The sequence below is a fragment of the Fusarium poae genome, chromosome 4 (genome assembly GCF_019609905.1).
Source record: "Fusarium poae strain DAOMC 252244 chromosome 4, whole genome shotgun sequence".
NCBI lineage: Eukaryota > Fungi > Ascomycota > Sordariomycetes > Hypocreales > Nectriaceae > Fusarium > Fusarium poae.
The window spans coordinates 5,365,779-5,384,958 of NC_058402.1; the positions used below are offsets into that span (position 1 = coordinate 5,365,779).

The 19,180-nt window shown below is 48.7% G+C and overlaps 7 protein-coding genes across 7 annotated transcripts; 4 read left to right on the forward strand and 3 right to left on the reverse strand.

The window, feature by feature from the left end:
• Positions 1 to 65: 65 nt before the first annotated feature.
• On the reverse strand, positions 66 to 1,398 carry FPOAC1_011825 (uncharacterized protein; the record flags this gene model as incomplete). The annotated part of the gene is made up of 5 exons (XM_044856192.1): positions 66 to 199; positions 258 to 693; positions 744 to 758; positions 812 to 1,022; positions 1,070 to 1,398. The coding sequence occupies 5 exons, from the start codon at positions 1,396 to 1,398 to the stop codon at positions 66 to 68; spliced, it is 1,125 nt and encodes a 374-aa protein (XP_044703505.1).
• A 3,843-nt stretch (positions 1,399 to 5,241) lies between these two features.
• FPOAC1_011826 (uncharacterized protein) lies at positions 5,242 to 7,123 on the forward strand (the record flags this gene model as incomplete). Its single annotated transcript, XM_044856193.1, has 3 exons — positions 5,242 to 5,453; positions 5,500 to 5,583; positions 5,638 to 7,123. 3 exons carry the CDS (start codon positions 5,242 to 5,244, stop codon positions 7,121 to 7,123), a joined length of 1,782 nt encoding a protein of 593 aa, XP_044703506.1.
• Positions 7,124 to 7,925: 802 nt separating this feature from the next.
• Positions 7,926 to 8,916, forward strand: FPOAC1_011827 (uncharacterized protein; the record flags this gene model as incomplete). Its single annotated transcript, XM_044856194.1, has 3 exons — positions 7,926 to 7,995; positions 8,061 to 8,739; positions 8,904 to 8,916. The coding sequence occupies 3 exons, from the start codon at positions 7,926 to 7,928 to the stop codon at positions 8,914 to 8,916; spliced, it is 762 nt and encodes a 253-aa protein (XP_044703507.1).
• Positions 8,917 to 8,942: 26 nt separating this feature from the next.
• FPOAC1_011828 (uncharacterized protein) lies at positions 8,943 to 9,847 on the reverse strand (the record flags this gene model as incomplete). The annotated part of the gene is made up of 4 exons (XM_044856195.1): positions 8,943 to 9,086; positions 9,139 to 9,421; positions 9,477 to 9,556; positions 9,611 to 9,847. 4 exons carry the CDS (start codon positions 9,845 to 9,847, stop codon positions 8,943 to 8,945), a joined length of 744 nt encoding a protein of 247 aa, XP_044703508.1.
• Positions 9,848 to 10,822: 975 nt separating this feature from the next.
• Positions 10,823 to 12,509, forward strand: FPOAC1_011829 (uncharacterized protein; the record flags this gene model as incomplete). The annotated part of the gene is made up of 3 exons (XM_044856196.1): positions 10,823 to 11,010; positions 11,072 to 11,089; positions 11,150 to 12,509. 3 exons carry the CDS (start codon positions 10,823 to 10,825, stop codon positions 12,507 to 12,509), a joined length of 1,566 nt encoding a protein of 521 aa, XP_044703509.1.
• A 929-nt stretch (positions 12,510 to 13,438) lies between these two features.
• FPOAC1_011830 (uncharacterized protein) lies at positions 13,439 to 15,749 on the forward strand (the record flags this gene model as incomplete). The annotated part of the gene is made up of 5 exons (XM_044856197.1): positions 13,439 to 14,521; positions 14,572 to 14,596; positions 14,648 to 14,834; positions 14,973 to 15,594; positions 15,723 to 15,749. 5 exons carry the CDS (start codon positions 13,439 to 13,441, stop codon positions 15,747 to 15,749), a joined length of 1,944 nt encoding a protein of 647 aa, XP_044703510.1.
• A 184-nt stretch (positions 15,750 to 15,933) lies between these two features.
• CEF1 (Pre-mRNA-splicing factor cef1) lies at positions 15,934 to 18,329 on the reverse strand (the record flags this gene model as incomplete). The annotated part of the gene is made up of 2 exons (XM_044856198.1): positions 15,934 to 16,266; positions 16,323 to 18,329. The coding sequence occupies 2 exons, from the start codon at positions 18,327 to 18,329 to the stop codon at positions 15,934 to 15,936; spliced, it is 2,340 nt and encodes a 779-aa protein (XP_044703511.1).
• Between the last annotated feature and the right edge of the window lie 851 nt (positions 18,330 to 19,180).

Consider the following 19,180-nt stretch of genomic DNA (forward strand, 5'->3'; position numbering starts at 1 on the left):
TAAAACGATACATATTCTTGCCTCAATACCCTATCAATGTTCGCCATTGTCTAGTTTCTCGTCTGTCAAAGTCTAGGTGCCCCAAGGTTGTATGCTGGGTAATCAGTGTATCCCTTTCTATCAGGTGTGTAGAACAACGAGCGGTCATATTTGGTCAACGGCCAGCCATTCTGGATTCGCGCTGGTAAATCAGGGTTTGCTGGAGATAGACTTTAGTGCATGTCCATAACAAGTTTGGTTTTCACGAAATGACTCACGAATAAAGTAACGGCCGAATCCCACAAGGTCATTTGTCTCACTTGCATGCTTTACAGCAGTCTCTGGGGTGAAGCCTCCTGCAACAATGAACTTAACATCCGAGTTGCTAACAACTCCTCGAATGGGGGCAAGAGTGTCGTCTGTCTTGGGGATGCTGTCAGGCGAGTCACTGCCTCCTTCGATTCGTGGCTCAACGGCGTGAATAAACGCAAGAGACGGCTGTGCCTTGACGATGGCCTTGGCCCAAGGTACGAATACGGATAGAGGATCAGCCTCCCGCATGCCCTGGAAGCGGGAGAAAGGCGACATGCGAATACCGACACGCTCAGGGCCGATGGCATCGCAGACAGCGTTGAGGACTCTTAATGGGAAGCGGAAACGGTTTTCAAGACTGCCGCCATAGGAGTCTGTTCGATCATTACTGTTGATTTGGAGCTACGATAACTTTAGTAACTGCTCAATCAGAGAATATTTAATGTACTCACGAATTGATCGATAAGCTATGGGTAATGTCAGTCAGCTGAATACTAGAGCGCACCATACCAAAACTTACGTATCCATTGGCTCCGTGAAGTTCAACGCCGTCGAAGCTGGCTTCGACGGCATTCAGTGCAGCCTGTCGGTAATGTCCCACGAATCGGTCAATATCAACTTTGGCCATGGTCGTAAACTTGGGAGGAAGCTCTGTAGACCCAGTGCTTTTGACGAAGGGCTTTGAGCCAGCACTCCAGACATTGGGAACAATACTGGGCTTGGCAACTCGACTATCCACCATCAGAATTTGCCTCACATGAATGATCTGGGAATTTACCCTAGGGCCCAGAGTTGACAGAATATGTAACCTCCTTTGGCGTGAACAGCATCCGTGATAGCCTTCCATGCCGCGATCTGTTCCCGCGAATAGACTCCTGGTACCCCAGACATACCTCCAGCTTCCTCGGCGATGAAAGTGCCCTCAGAAACGAGCAAGCCGCCTTCCGAGGAGCGTTGGGCATAGTATTCCGCAGCATAATCCACCGGGACCGCGGTTGTCTTGTCTGCCCGAAGCCGTGTCAGGGGAGCAAGCACCACTCGGTGCTTGAGCTCAACACTGCCGACTTTGACTGGAGTAAAGAGTTTGCTAGTTTTTTCGACTGTCATTTTGTTGATTTGGCGAGACTGAGAAGGTAGTGAGTGATGGATCGCGGAGGGATTTACTGGGGGTTTTCCGTACTTGAAAGAAGAACTGGAGCCGAATAACGTTACTATCCCACAAATGCCTCGGCTCAACCAAATCATTGCTAATCCGGCATTTAGGATCAGTTAAGGCGTCTCTAATGCTCTGAGCTGGTAAGTAGCAGAAAAGTTGGCCTTCTAAGTTTTAGGGTACAAAAACAAACAGCTCAAGAATTATCGTCTAAATAGTAAAATGGCCTACTAATTTCATCTCATATGCTCCTAGCGATCAAATCTTCTCATACTCTGAGGCCGATCTAGACATATCGAGTAGCATTCATGCACATCCTATCGCATGCTGGGGACAGTTGTAGAGGCAAAAATAGTCTATAGAATATCAGAAAAATCGGCCGCCGGGGGCATAAGCAACGAGACCATGTAGTAAATCAAATTATGTGTCTGCCTAGGTAGACCTTACTCCGAAATCGTTTACTCTTGTGTACAGTACCAAAACTTAGCGTTTAGTGATGTAACTGCCACAAAACTTATCAAGTCCTCTCCTTGAATGCCGGATATCTCGCAATCTCGCCAACTGAAACATAGTATAGTAAACATTGTCTGGCCTTTAGTGACATGATGTTTGCGTTCTGGTTAATCCGAGAAAAAGGAAGAGACCAGTCTTGAGTACTACTTACAACGACAAGCTCGTATTGCTTTGGAGCGAACTCGAATATGTGGTGCTCTAGGGTAGCGTATCTCAAGCCCGCCGATAGGATAGAATAGGAACTTGATAACAGCCAATGATCGTCTTCCGCACTCACTTCACAACTAACAAGCACTGTTGTATCGGTTTGATAGTGATATATAATACTAGTGGTCGTTTTTCATGTACATAGTATACTCAGTGTTTAGACTGCATGATTGATAACAAGGTAAAGCTTCGGCACTCAGCATTATATGGACAAACTATGATGCCTTGTTGACGCCTTGCTCTCGACTGAGATGATATTACCGCTAGGTCATTAGAAACGCCTCTACCATTGCCCAACTTACGATCCAGACAGGCCGGACTCTGCTGATCGACAAGACAACTTCGCTTGTTCGGTAGTGGTAACTAATGGCTAACTAGCACGCGGGACAGCGCACATCTCCTCAACGAGTTCCGCCAGAAGAACGACGGAGGACAGGGTAGTATCGTGGCATGACAAAGCCAGTGAAAAGCGCTTCCGGGACGAGCAGGGGATTCCACAAGGGTGGGAAATTACCTATGTACGCCTGCAGCGACCCGGGCTTGTGCTGTGCTGACTTGTTGTATTGTGCATAGTAGTTGTGATTGACACTGTTTAATTAACGGCTTGGACAGTTACAGAGGGTTTCCAAGCGATCCTGGAGTTCATGGGGTAAGCTCAGACGAACACAGTGGTGGAGGCGTTTGTGATATTTTGGTCTTCATCCCAACTGCATTATATCATGCGTTTCAGAGTGCATGACACAAGACCACAAGCCCGTTTGTGCATGCGCACCATCATAAAATCAATTACTACTACGTACATGCAACGGATCGCGCTATCAAAAGGTCCCCCTCTCGCTAGAGCACGCAAGAGGCACAACAAGCTTGACAGAATGAACAGGCTAAGTTCACAATGTTACGCTGCGCGGCGACGCAGTCTTGAAACTGTCATTGCGCAAGCTTAAAGATTGGAGATGCGATTGGGGAAGAAGAAAAATATTCGCGTTATAGTTATACCGCAAGTCATTGAGTCAGAGTTGTTGACAACCCGTATATGAAGGCGAATACCAAACTCAAGAGCTGATAATAAGATTGAGCTGGGGGTTGTCTCAGAAACTCAGCCACTTGTCAAGTCGGTCACAACAATAAAAGTCGGCCGAGATCTTCGTGGCTGCTGCCACATTCAAACGGTGAAAGGGTTACAGCCGAAGTGTTTCATTCTCTCTTCGGCCAAGTATTTTCCTTTTTGCGTGTGGTTGCTTTGATCGCCAAGTTTTATTTACTACCTTGCCTCTTGCATATCCTGTACATCATGTGTGCGATGAAAACACTCAAACGACACTAAAAAAAACACAGATGCCTCGCCAAATTGATCGAAGACCTGATCTCGCTACTGCGCGTGGGTAGTCGTGCAACAGAGAGAGAATTCATATTGTCTACTAGGTATGCAAGGAGATGTATCGACCTTTGTTTATTGGGTGGACACTACCAGCGTCAAAACAAATGTGGATGAGATTTCATTGAGCTGCAGGTTCCATGATTCTTTGATTTGTAGTATGCATGTATGTACACGTGGAGTCCAACGCATCTAGGAACAGAAAAGTCAAATTTGAATCTGAATCAAGACAAGAAATGGGTCACGATCTGCTACCTTTTGCTGCGAGGGGGGAAGCGAGTGACGAAGGCCTGCAGACGATATTATTGCGATTGTCGCAAAATCTGACTACTGGAAAGATTGCCTCTTTGTAGATTCCATCGTACAGCCTTGCTTGTGTAACAATTAGTTTTCGAGTAACCATACCAGAGCTCAAAATGCTCAGATGAGATAAATACCCAAATCGTGGTGTTGTTGAGGGTCTTCTAGCGATCCCAACCACTGGTCCTGTGTCCAAGCGGCCCGTAGAGGTTCAGACATGCCCGGTGGAGGTTATGCAAGGCGTTATTTAAGTGGTGGATAGGTCTAATGACGCTACCTGGACCCTGTTCGGCTTCCGTTTGATCCCTGTTCCGCAAGATTAAACACGTCTAGATCCAGCTGAGCGGGAAATGTATCATTATAATACTAACTGTATGGGCAAGGTACATACAAATCCAGCCCGTTGTCGCCTGCTGGACCTGATCTAACCTATCTTGGGATTAGCACGACCCGACTCACCCTGGCTATCGCCATTTCCCTCCAGTTAGTTGTTTGGGCAAAAGCATGGATCAAACACCAAGCGCCAGCACTATTTTCGCTGTTTTATGCTCGGCTCCTTCATAGTGTTTCTCCTCTTGTCTCTTCTTTCTGTCTCACTGAGCGGACCCGCGATATCGTTCGTTCCCGACAAAGACCCCAGGTAACTAGTTCTTACCACCCTAGAACCCCCTACTATTTCGACCAGGGCAGGTCAACTCTCTTCACCACAAGCCCGAGCGTCGCGTCCACAGCTGCTGGGTCTGGCTTCACTGGGATTTTCTCGCTTGACATCGAGTTTCTCTTTTCTTCCTCTTTCCCCTCTCTTCCTCCTTCCTCATTCGTACTCAGCCAGTGTGTGCGTCTCATCGCTTGGATTCTCCTCTATCAAACACACGCTCAGTCAACTCGAGCCTGAACGACAATCAAAAGGTTGGATTGAGCTGTCAAGTTCGCTTTCTTCTCCAAGGGATTGATTCGACTCGACTCTCGTGGACCAGGCTCACCTTCTTTAATTTTCTCCATTTGACGACATTCGCTCTTTCCTTCCCGGGAAACTAATCGTAATTTAATCTTTCGACCAACTGCCACTATCGCTTGACCGTATAACGAAATCCATTGCGCCAACAATTCGACTCTTTTCTTCAACTTAACTAATCGATCAATCGATCAATCACTCATTCACACACTCGTTTGCTCCGGAGAGCAGTTTTTGGCTACGATTATCAACCGCCTAATATCTCTCCACTGACCTGCATCAACCACTCGGGACCTCTGTTGACCCGACTCTACGAAAACAAACAAACACTCACTTCAAGTTCCTATACCGACGACCATGATATAGGTGCCATTGAAGCTTAAAAACATCACCGATCTCTACTCTACGTCAGCTTGTTGAACCGGGACCAACGCCTCAACCATCAAGATGGCTGCGCCTAGTCAAAACACGGGCCCTCGACGGACTCGCCAATTGCGCAAACACATCGCCTCGAAGATCGCAGCCTTCGCATTGCTCTCTGCGTCGCCGATGCTAGTAACAGCTCAAGATTCAAACTGTATCTCTCTAAAGGGCTCCAAGGCGTGTCCAGCATTTACATCTGCGTCCATTTCCACAGGGGACAACATCCGTAACTTCTTGTGAGTTTTGCAGGTCCAAAGCACAACTATTTCTGACATCAAATAGCCCATTCCTGCAATATGTTTCGGACAGAGCATCTTTCGACAGTCAGCTTTCCGGCTTTGTCGAGAGAGACTATGTGCAAAGGCAGTAAGCAAACACCCGCACCTGTCTCCCCTCGATCCAACTGCTTACGACTCATAGATACCAGTCTTTGTTTGGCTGTAAGGACCTCGACTTAACCAACACCAGCGACTTGTACGCCCGCTTCACGACAAGCGTACTATGCAATGCTATTGTTCAGAACTCTATCGAACCCTGTGGTCTTTCTGAGCGACAGTCTCGACCCCTATGCGCTGACGATTGTGCCGACTTTGCCCAAAGCGAGGTCTATCTGACATCAGACGACGACATCTGCTCGAACCCGTCAGACGGCCTGCTACAGCTAATAAGGGCGGACTTCACCAACTGTGCCCTTCCTGGAGGCTCATTGGACTCTTCGACGTGTATCAAAGCCATCGATAATGAGTCAGAAAACTGCGGCTACGGCAACAGCACTATTGGACTTTGTTCTTATTGTGGCTCAAGTGGCCTTAACTCGACCGATACTTGCTGCTATAATTCAAACGCTGAGGATCGTTGTAAAGATGTACAGCTGCCAACATTGGCCGCCACCATCACCTTCTCTCGAGAATCTCCAACAGCTTCGGCGACTGAGTCAAGCACTGCGGATGAGGAAACCGATGAGGACGGGGGCGACGGGTTAAGCGGTGGAGCAATTGCTGGAATCGTTATTGGGGCTCTCGCGGGTTTAGGTTTACTTGGGCTTGCACTCCTGCTGTGCCTCAGGAGGAGACGGAGACCGGGTAGCCCGAAAGGCAGTATTTTCAACCAACCCTCGCCTGCTCGACAGGGACCAACTGCAATGACTCAAGCGACAACCTCAACAGCCCCCCAGGGATACGAAGTTCTCCCGGGTGGTCGTATAGCGCGCATGTCTGCACTGGAAGGTCATTCTGGCAATTCACCATCACATCACCGTGACACTTCTTCGGCTGCTGGAGGAATGGCGGCAATAGGGGGTTATCAACGAAGAGGCGTTGATAACTCTTCATCAGATGAGTTTGCGTCCAGCCCACCTTCTTCCGAAACACGCGGTGCAATCCTTCGACCACCACCTGCTAGGCCTCGACGAACCGGCTCACTTTCCAGTAACTCGGCCCTTGGCAGCTCTGTACCACAATCTCCATCTAGTGCTGGGGGTTTCTCGTCACCGCAGGGTGTTGCCAGTCAACAATCGGAACAATTGCCCTTCTTTAAGGATTATTATTCTCAGGATGATATTCATCCCGGTGACAAAATCGCTGCTCTTTGGGCATACCAACCCCGCGCAGCCGATGAATTCTCTTTGGAGCGTGGTGATATGCTCAAGGTTGTGGGCATTTGGGATGACGGCTGGGCGACAGGTGTAATGCTCAATGAGCGGGCAGATGAATGGGAGGCTCGACGACAAGCTCAACGCGATAGCGGCGTCTCGAACGCGTCGGGTCGCCGTGACAGCTCACCGGCGGCGGAAGGCGAGATCAAGGCATTCCCTCTTGTCTGCGTTTGTCGGCCTGAACATTGGAGAAAGACCATCGAGGGCGATGGGTCAACGGAATCTGGCTCCAATGCTTTCACTGCTTTCTGATGATAAATACAGCCACGAAGTCTTCACCTTGAATACGACGTTGGCATCAACAGCACAAACCTGATAGGCATCTTGGCTTACAGTATAGGATATCGATCATCACGTCATATCACTGGCCAGATATTTCAGTCCCCGATCGGCCTCCCTATCACCTACACCGCGCCGTTATTCATCTCTCCAACATCCACAATACAACGAGATTCTACTTTCAATTCTAGCGCTGAATTATATACCCGGTGTGAGCATCCAGACCCTGTTGTTTACGGAGATGGGATCGACAGTAGGTCGAGTAATGATGTAGCTTGAAAGGCTCTTCAGCCGCTCAAGTATTGCATGAGAGGTTTTGGGGATTAACAAACAGTTGGGGCACAATGGAGAAGCCTCTACCATATTCATTACGTCTTCGAGGTTTCTGATGATTATGTTCGATAGACATAGCACTTTTTATCACAGGCTACGATGACGCCTGACGACTTAGTTAAGCGATGTTGTAAATAAGTTAACTTTTGATGATTCATTATGCCATTTCACCAGCTATGAAGTGACGTTGGATGGCAACATCCCAGTCGGCAACGACAGACCCTGTGTCTTGAAGTTGTTTTAGATCTACTATGACTGGAACGCAGTCGATCTAGCTGCCGCTGTGGGGTTGTTGACTGCCTGTCCGGTAAATACATGCGGCCCCACCGCGGGGTGCTTCACCTTGTGTTCTTAACTGTTAAAGAGGGGCAGAAATCGTGATTCTGGGTTACCTCTTTGCCTTACTTACCTACCAAGAGAAGGACGTCCTCTTAAATCAACAATGGCTGATGTCAAGGCAAACGCGGAGGCCCTGGTGCCCAAGTTCAAGCTTGGCCGTGTCCTCAACCAAGGTAGAGCATCCTCTCTTTTCCTCCATGCAATTCCAGTTCACCAAGTTGATGTTGGAGCTCTCTAGATCAAGCAGGTCGGCGTGTCTCTCTTTACGGATCTATCGACGACAACCCAGCTCTCCTGATCCTTGAGCGTGCCCCGTTTTCTACCTCACAGAAATACCTCGCCGATGTGCCTGCTCAGCTCGCACGGGTGCAGAACTTGGGTGCCAACGATATATACCACTGGTACATGGGTCGCAGCGGTGCCGGGACAAGCAAGCCTGACGACTCAGACTTCTTCGCTGACCTGAAGATCAATCTGATCTACCCATGCACCGAGACACATATCAAAAAGTACAGCAAGCAGGGGGTACGTTTTGTCACAGAAACACCAGAGATTTACAGAAACCACATTCAACCGTATATGCTCAGCAAGAGAGAACAAGGAAGACTCAATTGGGTATTCAACATTATCGAAGGACGTAAAGAGGTGGAAGATGTTATCTACAGAACAAAGCTGGGCGAGGCGGGCGACGAAGGTTTCCTGATGTTGCCGGACCTTAACTGGGACCGCAAGACGCTAGATGCGCTGCATCTACTCGCGCTGGTTGAGCGACGGGACATCTGGTCGCTGAGAGACCTTCGCAAAAAGCACATTCCCTGGCTACAGCACATGAAGACCCGCCTTATTGATGCCACCGTTGAGACGTATCCGTCCATCGAACCAGACCAGCTCAAGCTCTACGTGCACTACCAGCCAACGTATTACCACTTCCACATTCATGTTGTACACGTTCAACTTGAGGCGGGGGCAACGCAAGCGACGGGCAAGGCGGTCGGACTGGAAAATATTATGGAGACACTGGGCGCGATGGCGGGAGACGACGAGACGGGAATGGACGGCATCGCGATGAGCTATACGCTAGGAGAGGCGAGTGAGTTGTGGACCGAGATCTTTGAGCCACTTAAGACTGGCGGCGAAGCTTCTCAATCGCAATCAGGAGATCGTTGACACCAGAACCGTGAGGGCAGTCGGTCCACTCGCCACCGTCGCGGATGCAGTAAATTTCGCCGTTCAAACGAATGGTAGCACTCTTTGTAACGCCGGCCTAGCAAACATTAGCATTCCTCTATTGCTGTTAGTTTCTTGTATCGACATACATCTGCAGTCCTTTTGATACTATGGCGTAGAAGACTCAAACCATAACCCCCATCCTCCTTGACAGCACATTCGTTCAGCTGCTGGAAATCGATAGCGGATTCGAGGGCGCAGTCTTCGACAAGGGATCGTCCGGGGATATCGGGGTAGTCACGGCTCAGGCACATAATAAAACCCAGATTTATCTTGGGGTCGGGGTAAAGCTCGCGGGCGCAAAGTTCAATGATGTTGCCCATGCATTCCGAAGGGCCGTGCATACAGTCAACGCCATCGTTGGCGGTTGGCCTGAAGGACCTATGTATTAGTTGCGGCACAAGGGAGGGAGTTGAGAACGACGTACCGGCCAATATAAGATAGAGTAAAGTTGACCTTGTCATGAACGCGCTGCATGACAGGCAGTATTAATAGTTCGAGAGCATCCTGGCAGTTAATGAGTATATGTTTTGACTTTGACACAACAAGAAAAGGCGTTACCTTTGCATCAGGGCATTTGCTCATGATATGTGCTTCCAAAGGTACGAGACTATCGGTGAGTTGAACATCGTCGTTTGTGACGTGAACCCAAGACTCGTGGTCTATGAGAGGCCTGAAGGGTTGCCATATCCAAAAGGTGTATGTCACAATAGCCATGACGATCAGTGTCATGGTAGGTCGACTACGGCGAGCCTGGATTGGCAACATGACTCTCTGAGAAGGCTGTTTCTCGTCCATAACGAACCAAGGTTGTTTCGTGATGATGTATTAATAAGGGTATTCAATAGAGAAGCCAGGGTTGATGTGAGAGGTGGAAGATATGTCGTTATGACAGGCAGCTGAATGCGCATCACATGCGGCTGGATTGTTTATCCGAGTTTGGTTAAGGAGGCCGTTTTGGGAGATGAGCTATGTCACTGTGCGGTGCTTGCTGTCAACATAGTAGTCAAACACAACGTGGCAGCGTGGATATGTGTGAATTTATTGAACTGATTCCCTATGTATTATCTCATTACGCACGCTTCACCTTGGGAAAAGATCATGAATCAGCCTCGATTTGCGGATATTAGGTGTAAGCATAGCCAGGACGACCCCAGCAGAAAGTTGTTGTAAGTTAATTACCTAGGTATTCTAGGGGTAGCGGGGCCTTGAGCCTACCTCTACCCTATCAACGAGGGTAAAGCTGACCCCGCAAGTGAATCGCGTGTGAATATTTGGATCGATTTCTGGGTTGATGCACGGAAATCAATATCAAAAGATAAGACAAAAATGATATCTATCTCTTGTACGAGATCTATATACAAAGGATCGAGTCAGGGGCCAGGTTTTTAACTGAAGGAGGCTTACTTTTCGTCATTACATCAGAGCGTCTGATTAGCGCTTGTCCTGAAGCCCAGAAGTGAGGACCTAACCTGCACCTTCTCACGAACCGTGATTCACTCTGACACAACTTTAGACTTGCTGCTTCCTAGAACACTTCCTAGGTTGCCTCGCCCTTTCCCCACCTAGGTATTTATAGAGGCCCGAACTTGGTTCTTCTCCTGATCAAAGAAGATTTCTGTGGATGTCTACCACCCCTTACCTGATCGGAGACGGACTCATACCCACCACCGCCTACCTAAATATTTGTGATGATACCTTAAACTGGCGCTACCACATTCGGACAACCAAACTACCATCCAAATCGCATCGCGCTACTGAGTTACTAAGACAATGATTTCCTCTCTATCGATCGAGGAGTTCTTACAACCCTTATCTGTCGACATCGACAAGATCGAACAACTATCTCAGCAATTTCTTGAAACGTTTGAGAAGCTTGCCAGTGACTCCGAGAACCAGTTCCTACCAACTCCTATTTCTGAAGCTATTCTACGACCCGAGGCTAAACGAAGACAAGGACGGTGAGTCGTTATATGCTCCAATGAAACTTGACCGGAGACCTGTGGACTGACATTAGTGAAGTCATCTGGCCATTGACATGTAAGTGAAGAATTAAGCTTCTCGTCCCCTTATATAGATAGTTAGCTAACATAAGAGTAGAGGAGGCACTAATTTGAGAGTGGGTTTTGTCCAACTCGGTAACGAAGCCCCGTCATCTGCTACGTCTGACCAAATCAATGGCCATATTGACAACAGACGACCTGACGAGGGCGCTGCTACAAGACAAGTCAGGAGACTTTTGGAGAAATCATGGCCCATCGACGAGCACCTGAAGAACGAAAACCCCGACAGCCTCTTTCTATGGATCGGTAACTGTATCGCCGAAGTCGTTCAAGATGGATGTAAGACGCTGCAACTCGAGGCCAACAAGCCAATGCCACTTGGAGTAACCTTTAGCTTTCCTATGGTACAGCACTCGATCTCTCAGGCTACACTCATGCCCATGGGGAAAGGTTTCGCCATATCCTCCGATCAGGACCTGGGTGGCCGACTCACTGATGGCTACAACCGTGCAAAGTCACCAGAGCTACCACCTATTCGCGTTGAAGCAATTGCCAACGACTCGGTGTCAACACTGGTATCCTTCATATTTAACTTTGATGAAGCCTTGGGCCGGCGAGCCTGTATGGGCCTGATTCTAGGTACAGGCTGTAACGCTACAATTCCCCTAAAGTTGAGCCAACTCAACCCATCCAAGCGCCCACCCAGTGTTGTTGCCCGACCAGCGGAACAGGCAGAGGATGTCAAGATCGCAATCAACACCGAATGGAGCATCAATGGCACCTCGCCCCCATTGTACGAGGTTGGATTAGTGACAAAATGGGACAGGGTACTCGATCAACAAGGCGAGTTGAACAGCTTCCAACCATTGGAGTACCTAACTTCCGGTCGATATCTGGGCGAACTAGGACGAATCATGTTGGTTGACTATTTGACGGGACACTTGGGCATTGCTGCAGGAACGTTACCAAAGGCGTTGCTACAGCGGCACAACCTTACGACAACTTATTTGAGTCACTTTAAGCCTCTCCAGCCATCGGCTCTCATGACTAGTCTACAACAAGAATTCCCCGAATCGTCAGGGTCGCCGCCATTTACGTGGACTGAAGAAATCGCTACTGCGCTGTACCGTATTGCCAAAGCCATCGAAGTTCGAGCAGCTGCTATCGTAGCGGCAGCTACGTTGGCGTTGTTGACTCTGGCTGGTGATATCCCAAAGGACGGAGCACATGCATTGGATCGTGATTGCGAACTCGGTGTAGGCTACACAGGAGGATGCATTGTCCATTTTCAAGACTATCTGCAGGACTGTCAGGACTTTCTCGACCAGCTTTTAATTAAGCAGTTCGGCGACAAGAGCCCACTGCGAGTCGTACTGAGCCCGTGTCACGACGGAGGCGTCACAGGAGCAGGCATACTTGTGGCTGCGGCATCGCAGAGCGGGACGATAAAGAAGTAGGATACGTCTAGGGTTTATGGGTTGCATATTACATTGGGATATTTGGGGGCGGCTGGACCGCTTCGGTAATTGATCAGTCACACATGAAGGGCCTCAGGCCGGGGGGAGGTTCCCGGGAAAGCATGGATGGTAGCAAGCCGGGGTAATAGTTTGAGGGGAAGAGGGGAAGTTAAGATAATGTTGACACTGTTGACTAACTTACCTAGTTTATAGAGACAAGACTTATTCTCACGAAACAATTTGCTGAGGTTGTATGTGTGCGCGAGTGTTGTAGTTATTGAGATGAATCCTGGCTGACTATTGTATAATACCTACCTATCTAGCCAAGTGTAAAAACTCAAGAAGTGAAGTCGAAAAGACAGCTACTTAGTAGGTAGACTTTCTCTATCGTTAAACCAGCTTACCTACCTAGGTAGTATTCAGTCGGCAACCCCTCCAGTTCAACCACTTGCAGCTCGTGTGTGCAGATGACTCTTTCCTGCGTGGGGGATGTGCACTAATAGCTATGTACCTTCAACAATCATTGACTCACACTCGCACTTATACTCACACCGAGACACTGTTTGAGAAAGACAGACGCCGGGTATTGATTCCCTACCACTCCTGGAGGCGATTCTTTTATAGGAAGTTATGGTTGTAGATAGTCGGCACGGCGCCGCTTCTGCCATGGGTCTTTGCGGGGCGCACTTATCATTATTCCCACTGCACTTGGCTGCAAAAGTCTGCGATCACGACAGTGAGACTCCACTCTTTCCTTCCTTCCTTGTCGCCCGACATGCTATTATTTCCTTTTAAGCCTTCTTGTCTTTCTTGCTACTCCTTTTCTTCATCTTCATCTTCTCCTTTCTCTTTCTCTTTCTCTTTCTCTTTCTCTTTCTCTTTCTCTCTTGATAACACTTGGGTTGCTCATACTGAAGACTCAAGCTGTTATGAGTCCGCAAAAGACGAGTCCGGTCTCGGATGTCCCCACTCCCCGTCCAGTGCCAGTTCCCATTCGGACCAGTTCTCGTGGGAGTGAAAGTGACCAAGATGTCGTTGATCCAGCAGCATATGAGGCTCTATCAAGGTCTTTCACTACTGGTGCTCACTTTTTGCAGCCTGAGTCGTTGGAGAGTGCTATGCTAAGACCTTCGTCTTACAAGGCTAGCCATTACCTTCATCGTGGTGTAGACGAGGAGGACCAGGGAGCTGTGACCGAAGGCGACGACGAGAGTGAGATTTCGACAGATTTAGACGACGAGGGGCCTAACGAAGAGACTCCTCTTGTTCGCCACCAAAGCCGTCGTCTTTCTCTTACGGGAAGGTCAACTGCCTCGGCTGACATTGCGCCCTCGCCATTTTTAAATAATACTTCGCCTACCCGTTTCTGGTTTATATTCTCCCAGATTCTGGCTGCTTATTTTATTTCATGCTTTGATGGAACTATTATGGCCAGCTCCCATCCCGTTGTGTCATCTTATTTCAATGCATCCAATTCTGCTTCATGGTTCTCCACCGCCTTCCTCCTGACATCCTCCGCCTTCCAGCCCCTCCTAGGTCGTCTCTCTGATGCCTTGGGCCGAAAGCCGTTATTTGTGGGAGCTATGGGTATATTCGCAGCTTCGATTACTTGGTCTTCTCTCGCTGGTAGTATCGAGAGCTTCATTATTAGCCGAGCCTTTTGTGGAATCGGTGCTGGAGGTGTGATGACCCTAGGTTCCATCATCGTATCCGACTTGGTTCCCATTGAAAATCGCGGTGCATACCAGTCATATATTAACATGAACTATGGCGTGGGATCTTCCCTGGGCGCCGCTACTGGAGGTGCCATTGCAGACTCCCTTGGCTGGAGATGGGAGTTCGGTATCCAGGTCCCGCCTCTTCTGATATGCATGATTGTTGCGTGGATCGCTATTCCGGATGACTTGGGCATTCAGGGACAGAAAAAGAGTGTGTGGCAAGCTCTCAAGGAGTTTGACTTTCGCGGCTCTTTGCTTTTGACTACAGCAATCACATCTGTAATTTTGGGCTTGGTGAGTTCTTGTGTGATATTAAAAGAACTCAGTATTAATCATCTTTGCAGACTCTTGGGGGCAACGTTATGCCATGTAAGCCGATTCTACTTCTTCAAGAAATACGTGTGACTAACCTAGTAACAGGGTCACATCCCATTGTCATCGCGAGTCTTGTTCTCTTCGCCATTACGTTCCCTTTATTTATCTGGGTTGAGTCGTGGGTTCATAAACCCATTATGCCTCTGCATCTTCTTTACCAGGCTCCCAGAGCCAACCTCGTTGCCTCGAACGCAATTGCTGCTCTCATTGCAAATTCTATCCTATTTAACATGTAAGTGAAGACAACTAGAAACACAATAGACGAAATTAGTAGGCCAGCTTATGCTACTTAGACCATACTTCTTAGGCTATTTAATTTTGTGTCCTTAAGCTTGATCATACTTCGACCCAATGCTAATTGTTTGAACAGACCTCTGTATTTTCAAGCAGTTCTTCTCACTACTGCCACATCCTCTGGACTACGACTTATCATACCAACCATTGCTGCCTCTGCGACAGGCACGTTCACAGGGTTTGCTGTCACGTATACAGGAAGGTTGAAATGGCCTGTTCAAATCGGCACCATTTGCACCCTTGTCGGCACCGTTGGCCTTGCATCACTTCAACGCGACTTGCCCTCGTGGGTCTACCTCTTCATTCTGATGCCCTCATCGATCGGCCAAGGCTTTCAATTTCCTGGAACATTCATGGCCATCCTTGCGGCATCTGATCAATCTGAACAAGCCGTCGTAACAAGCACCCTCATGCTTTGGCGCAGCCTAGGTCAAGTTTTGGGTGTGGCGAGTAGCTCGCTTGTTGTTCAGAATGCGCTACTTCATTACTTGAGACAGTTCGTGACAGGCGAAGACCGTGACGAGGTTATCCGCCGGGTAAGAGAATCGGTCGAGGAGATCATCAAGCTTGAGCCCAAGTACCGTGAACAGGTCATCCTGAGCTACGAAGCCGCCCTGCGACTCACGTTCATCTGCTGCATCGTTGTGGCGTTGGCGTCTGCCCTGATTGTCATACCCATAAAGCTGCCGAGACTGGGGGTGAGGAAGCATTCTCAGAGTATCAGAAAAGCTGGACGCTAGAAGCATAAGAGGCAAAACCAATAGGCCAGTTTATGCTCCTTAGACTATAGTTCTTAGGCTACTTACTTTTGTACTCTAAAACTTAGGGAGCCAACTTTTCTGCTATGCACTAGGCATAAATATGTCAACAGACAGGCATCAGATATTAGATAACATTGCGAAGAGGAGGAAGGAAAAAAGTGTGTAAGTTGATAAACGTGATGACAACTGGCGAACCAGATTGTTATATTAGACCCCAGCATGCCAGCCTTAATCGAGTCATTATTTTTTTAATATACGTCATGAAACACACACCAATTAATGCACTCCGTTTACTCCTGTTGCCATAAGCGTGTCCAGCTCTTCCTTGGCCTTTCTGTAATTTTCCTGTGCTTCTCTCTCACGTCGGTTGACAAAGCCAACCTCCTCACGTAGTGCGCCTAGACGTCGTTCAATAGCGACGTCCTCTGAAATGGCGAGTGTCTTGAAACCAACCAGAGCAACACGTGCCTTCTCCAATGCATCGGACGCATCGCCCATCTTGTCGCGGAGCATCTTCTGTCGCTTCTGGTACCCACCAAGATGAAGAGATAGCTTCTTCTCAAGCTTAGCTCCTGCCTCGGCGGTGGCCATGATATCGTCTTGAACAGCCTGGGTAATGGTTAGTAAATATTATTCCCACCCTCAAGATTTGTGATGAGACTTACGTCGAATGCTTGCTTCATGGCTACCCCTTGTTCTTCCTCGTCATCGTCATTGTAGCATCCTAGACCCAAAAGCAATGAGCTGCTTGCGCGACCTTCAAAGGCGGTCTGAATAGATTCGAATTTGGGGAGGGGCTTCGTTTCGGACATAATCAACAAACGAGCCTCGGAAAGGGCATCGTCGCTGAACTGTTGTAGTGGCTTAGGAGTGCCGCTGACTTGACCACCAGGGACGGGGTACCTCATGGCATCGTTGGCCATTAAGCTCGCCGACTCCTTGGCGATGAGATATTCAGCAACATCAGTGATACTGCTGGCCTGTTTCATCAGGTTGGATAGACCAACTTGCGCAGGCCTAGGAAGGTTTTTCTGCATGACCTGGGTTCGCCTTCGGAATTCGAGGGCTTCCTCTACTTGTCGCCTCTCTTGCTCTCGACGATCTCGCTCTGCAGCATCTTCTTCCGTCATCTCGTCGACCTGCATGCGCTCCTTCTCCTCGTTAGGGATATCAAATTCCCACTCAGTATCCTTTGGCTTTGGAAGGGACGCAAGACCCGACTTGAGCTGGTTGCGCAAAGCCAGATCTCTCATTCTCATATCTCTGGGGGTGGCAGAAACCATGGATATACCGCCATCTTGGTTCAGTGATAGTGTGTCTCTAGGAGTCCGCATGGGCGTTTGTCCTGGTCGGCCAGGTGTCGCTGCAACGTTATCGCCCCTCATTGGGGTTGCCAATGGGTTAGGTGTAGAGATAGTTTGTTTTCGAGGAGCAATGCCGTCAAAGCCAGTCGAGGAGGCGCCCTCGTGCAGAGGCGTGTTTTCGCCGCCAAGAAGAGCCGATTTTGTGTCGTTCAGTGCTCGAATATTTCTGATTTCGTTGGCAATATGATCTTCTTGCTCAGGAGCCCTTGGTGTGCGGATAGGGGTAGCTGAGTCAAGGGTAGAATATGTGTTGACCAGTCCACGAGTGGCATCGTTTTCGCTCTCTCTGGCTCTCAAATTGGCAGCCTCACCCATCCTGCCCATTTTGACGATATCCTCCAACTCACTCTCGCTGACTTGAGGGGAAGGCAAGACCAACGAGCGGCGCTTGCTGCTCTGTTCAGCCTCTCGAAGCTTTTGTAACTGACCAGCCTTCAGGGCGGCCTTGTGTGATTCCGAAGCCCCATCCTTCTCGGTCTTCTTCCGCTTCCGGTCGTTGTCCTCCTCACCCTCGCCCTTTCGTTTGTTGGCTAACTGTTGCTTTCGAGGATCAAAGGCTGCGCGTTGCGCCTCGTTTTGTGCCTGCTCCTCTGATGTATCGTAAAAGCCAGGCAATGCCTTCCTCTCAAAGGGAATATCAGCATTATAGTCCATCTCACCCTTCTTCCTGCTCGTAACTTTGATATTAATGCCAGCAGTCTTGAGTTCTCGTCGCTTTTGCAACGCAGCAAGACGGCGCGACTCTTCTTGCTGGCGCTCTCGAGCCTTTCTCTTTGCCTTTTTACCCTGCGTATTGGCCAAGCGAGCACGAGCCTCGCTCAGCATCTCCTTTTCGTCTTCGTCTAGATCGATTGTATCGGGTCGCGCAGGCTTCGTCTCGGGATCGGGATCCATCTCGCCGGGCCGTAATCTTCGTACATCATCAGCACTGGGTGCTTGTGTTTCGCCACCTGAAGGGCCTGCCAGGCCAAGGCTAGATGATTCTTTGGCTTCAGCTTCGTCAAGGAGCTTTTGGTATCGTTCGAGGCACTGGTTCGCAGTTCGACCAACTATGGGGGCAATTGTGCGCCATTGAGTAGGCATAATCTTGGCAAGATGCAAGAGTCGCTCATCTTCGTCCTTGCTCCATTCGATTTTCTTGATGCTAGGATCGAGCCATTCATTCCATCGAGCCTTGCACTGCTTGGGGGTCTTGCGCGCCAGCAGCGACGAGACACGCGCCCATTGGTTAAGTCCATATTTGGAGACGGAAGCCTTGAGGATTTCATCCTCGATGTTGGTCCAAACACCTCCTTTGACGACGGGCATCGTGATGATATTTGTTGAATGCGCGTTGGATGGAGGTTGAATGCGGCTTGACCAAGTTGCGAAACACGCTTTCTAGAAAATATCCAAGGTCGAACTGCAGCGCGCGATGCATGCTGAGTCATCTTTAGTGAGCTTATGATTGGTCTGTCTCAAGCTGTGGCTATTAAGGTAACTACCCCACAGTGAGAGATAGACAGACAGGTATAAAATAATTCAGCCAGCATTGCTCATGGTTCAAAATATTGATAATAGAAGAATATAGATTAGACTATAGTATCAAGTTCATCAGACCATAAGTCAAAGGTCAGATAAAACTATAGATTAAAGCACTATTCGCCAGTATTTGGGTCGTGAGTGGTTCTACGTCTATTTCGGAATAACCAACCCAATATGACGTTCCTTGTGTTTTCAAAGTGTCCGATCGTCTTAATATTCGTATGACAACCACCTAATAGTCCCTAGTCTGGAACGAGTTCTATCGGAAAATAGCTGTCGAAGAGGGTTCGTGATTCTGGTGTCAGATTTGCGCTTAGGTTGACCTCTATCAAATCGGATTGTACGGATCAAGAATAATGCTAAGAAAGGGGGTAAGTAGACTAATTAAGTACAGTATATAACTATACCTAGTAACAGGCAGCTCTTTACAACACGCGGTCATAGAAATTGAGTTAAAGTAGGATTCATAATGTCAAAACTCCATCAAGTACAGGCCGCGCGCTTCAAAGAACTGGTAGATTGCGGACTTTGCGGAGCGAGACGGATACTATGGATGCCACGCATTCAACGCTGTAGCCTATCACATCAAGCCAACAGGGGACCACGAGCCACGCCAGCGCAGCTCTAGCTTATCA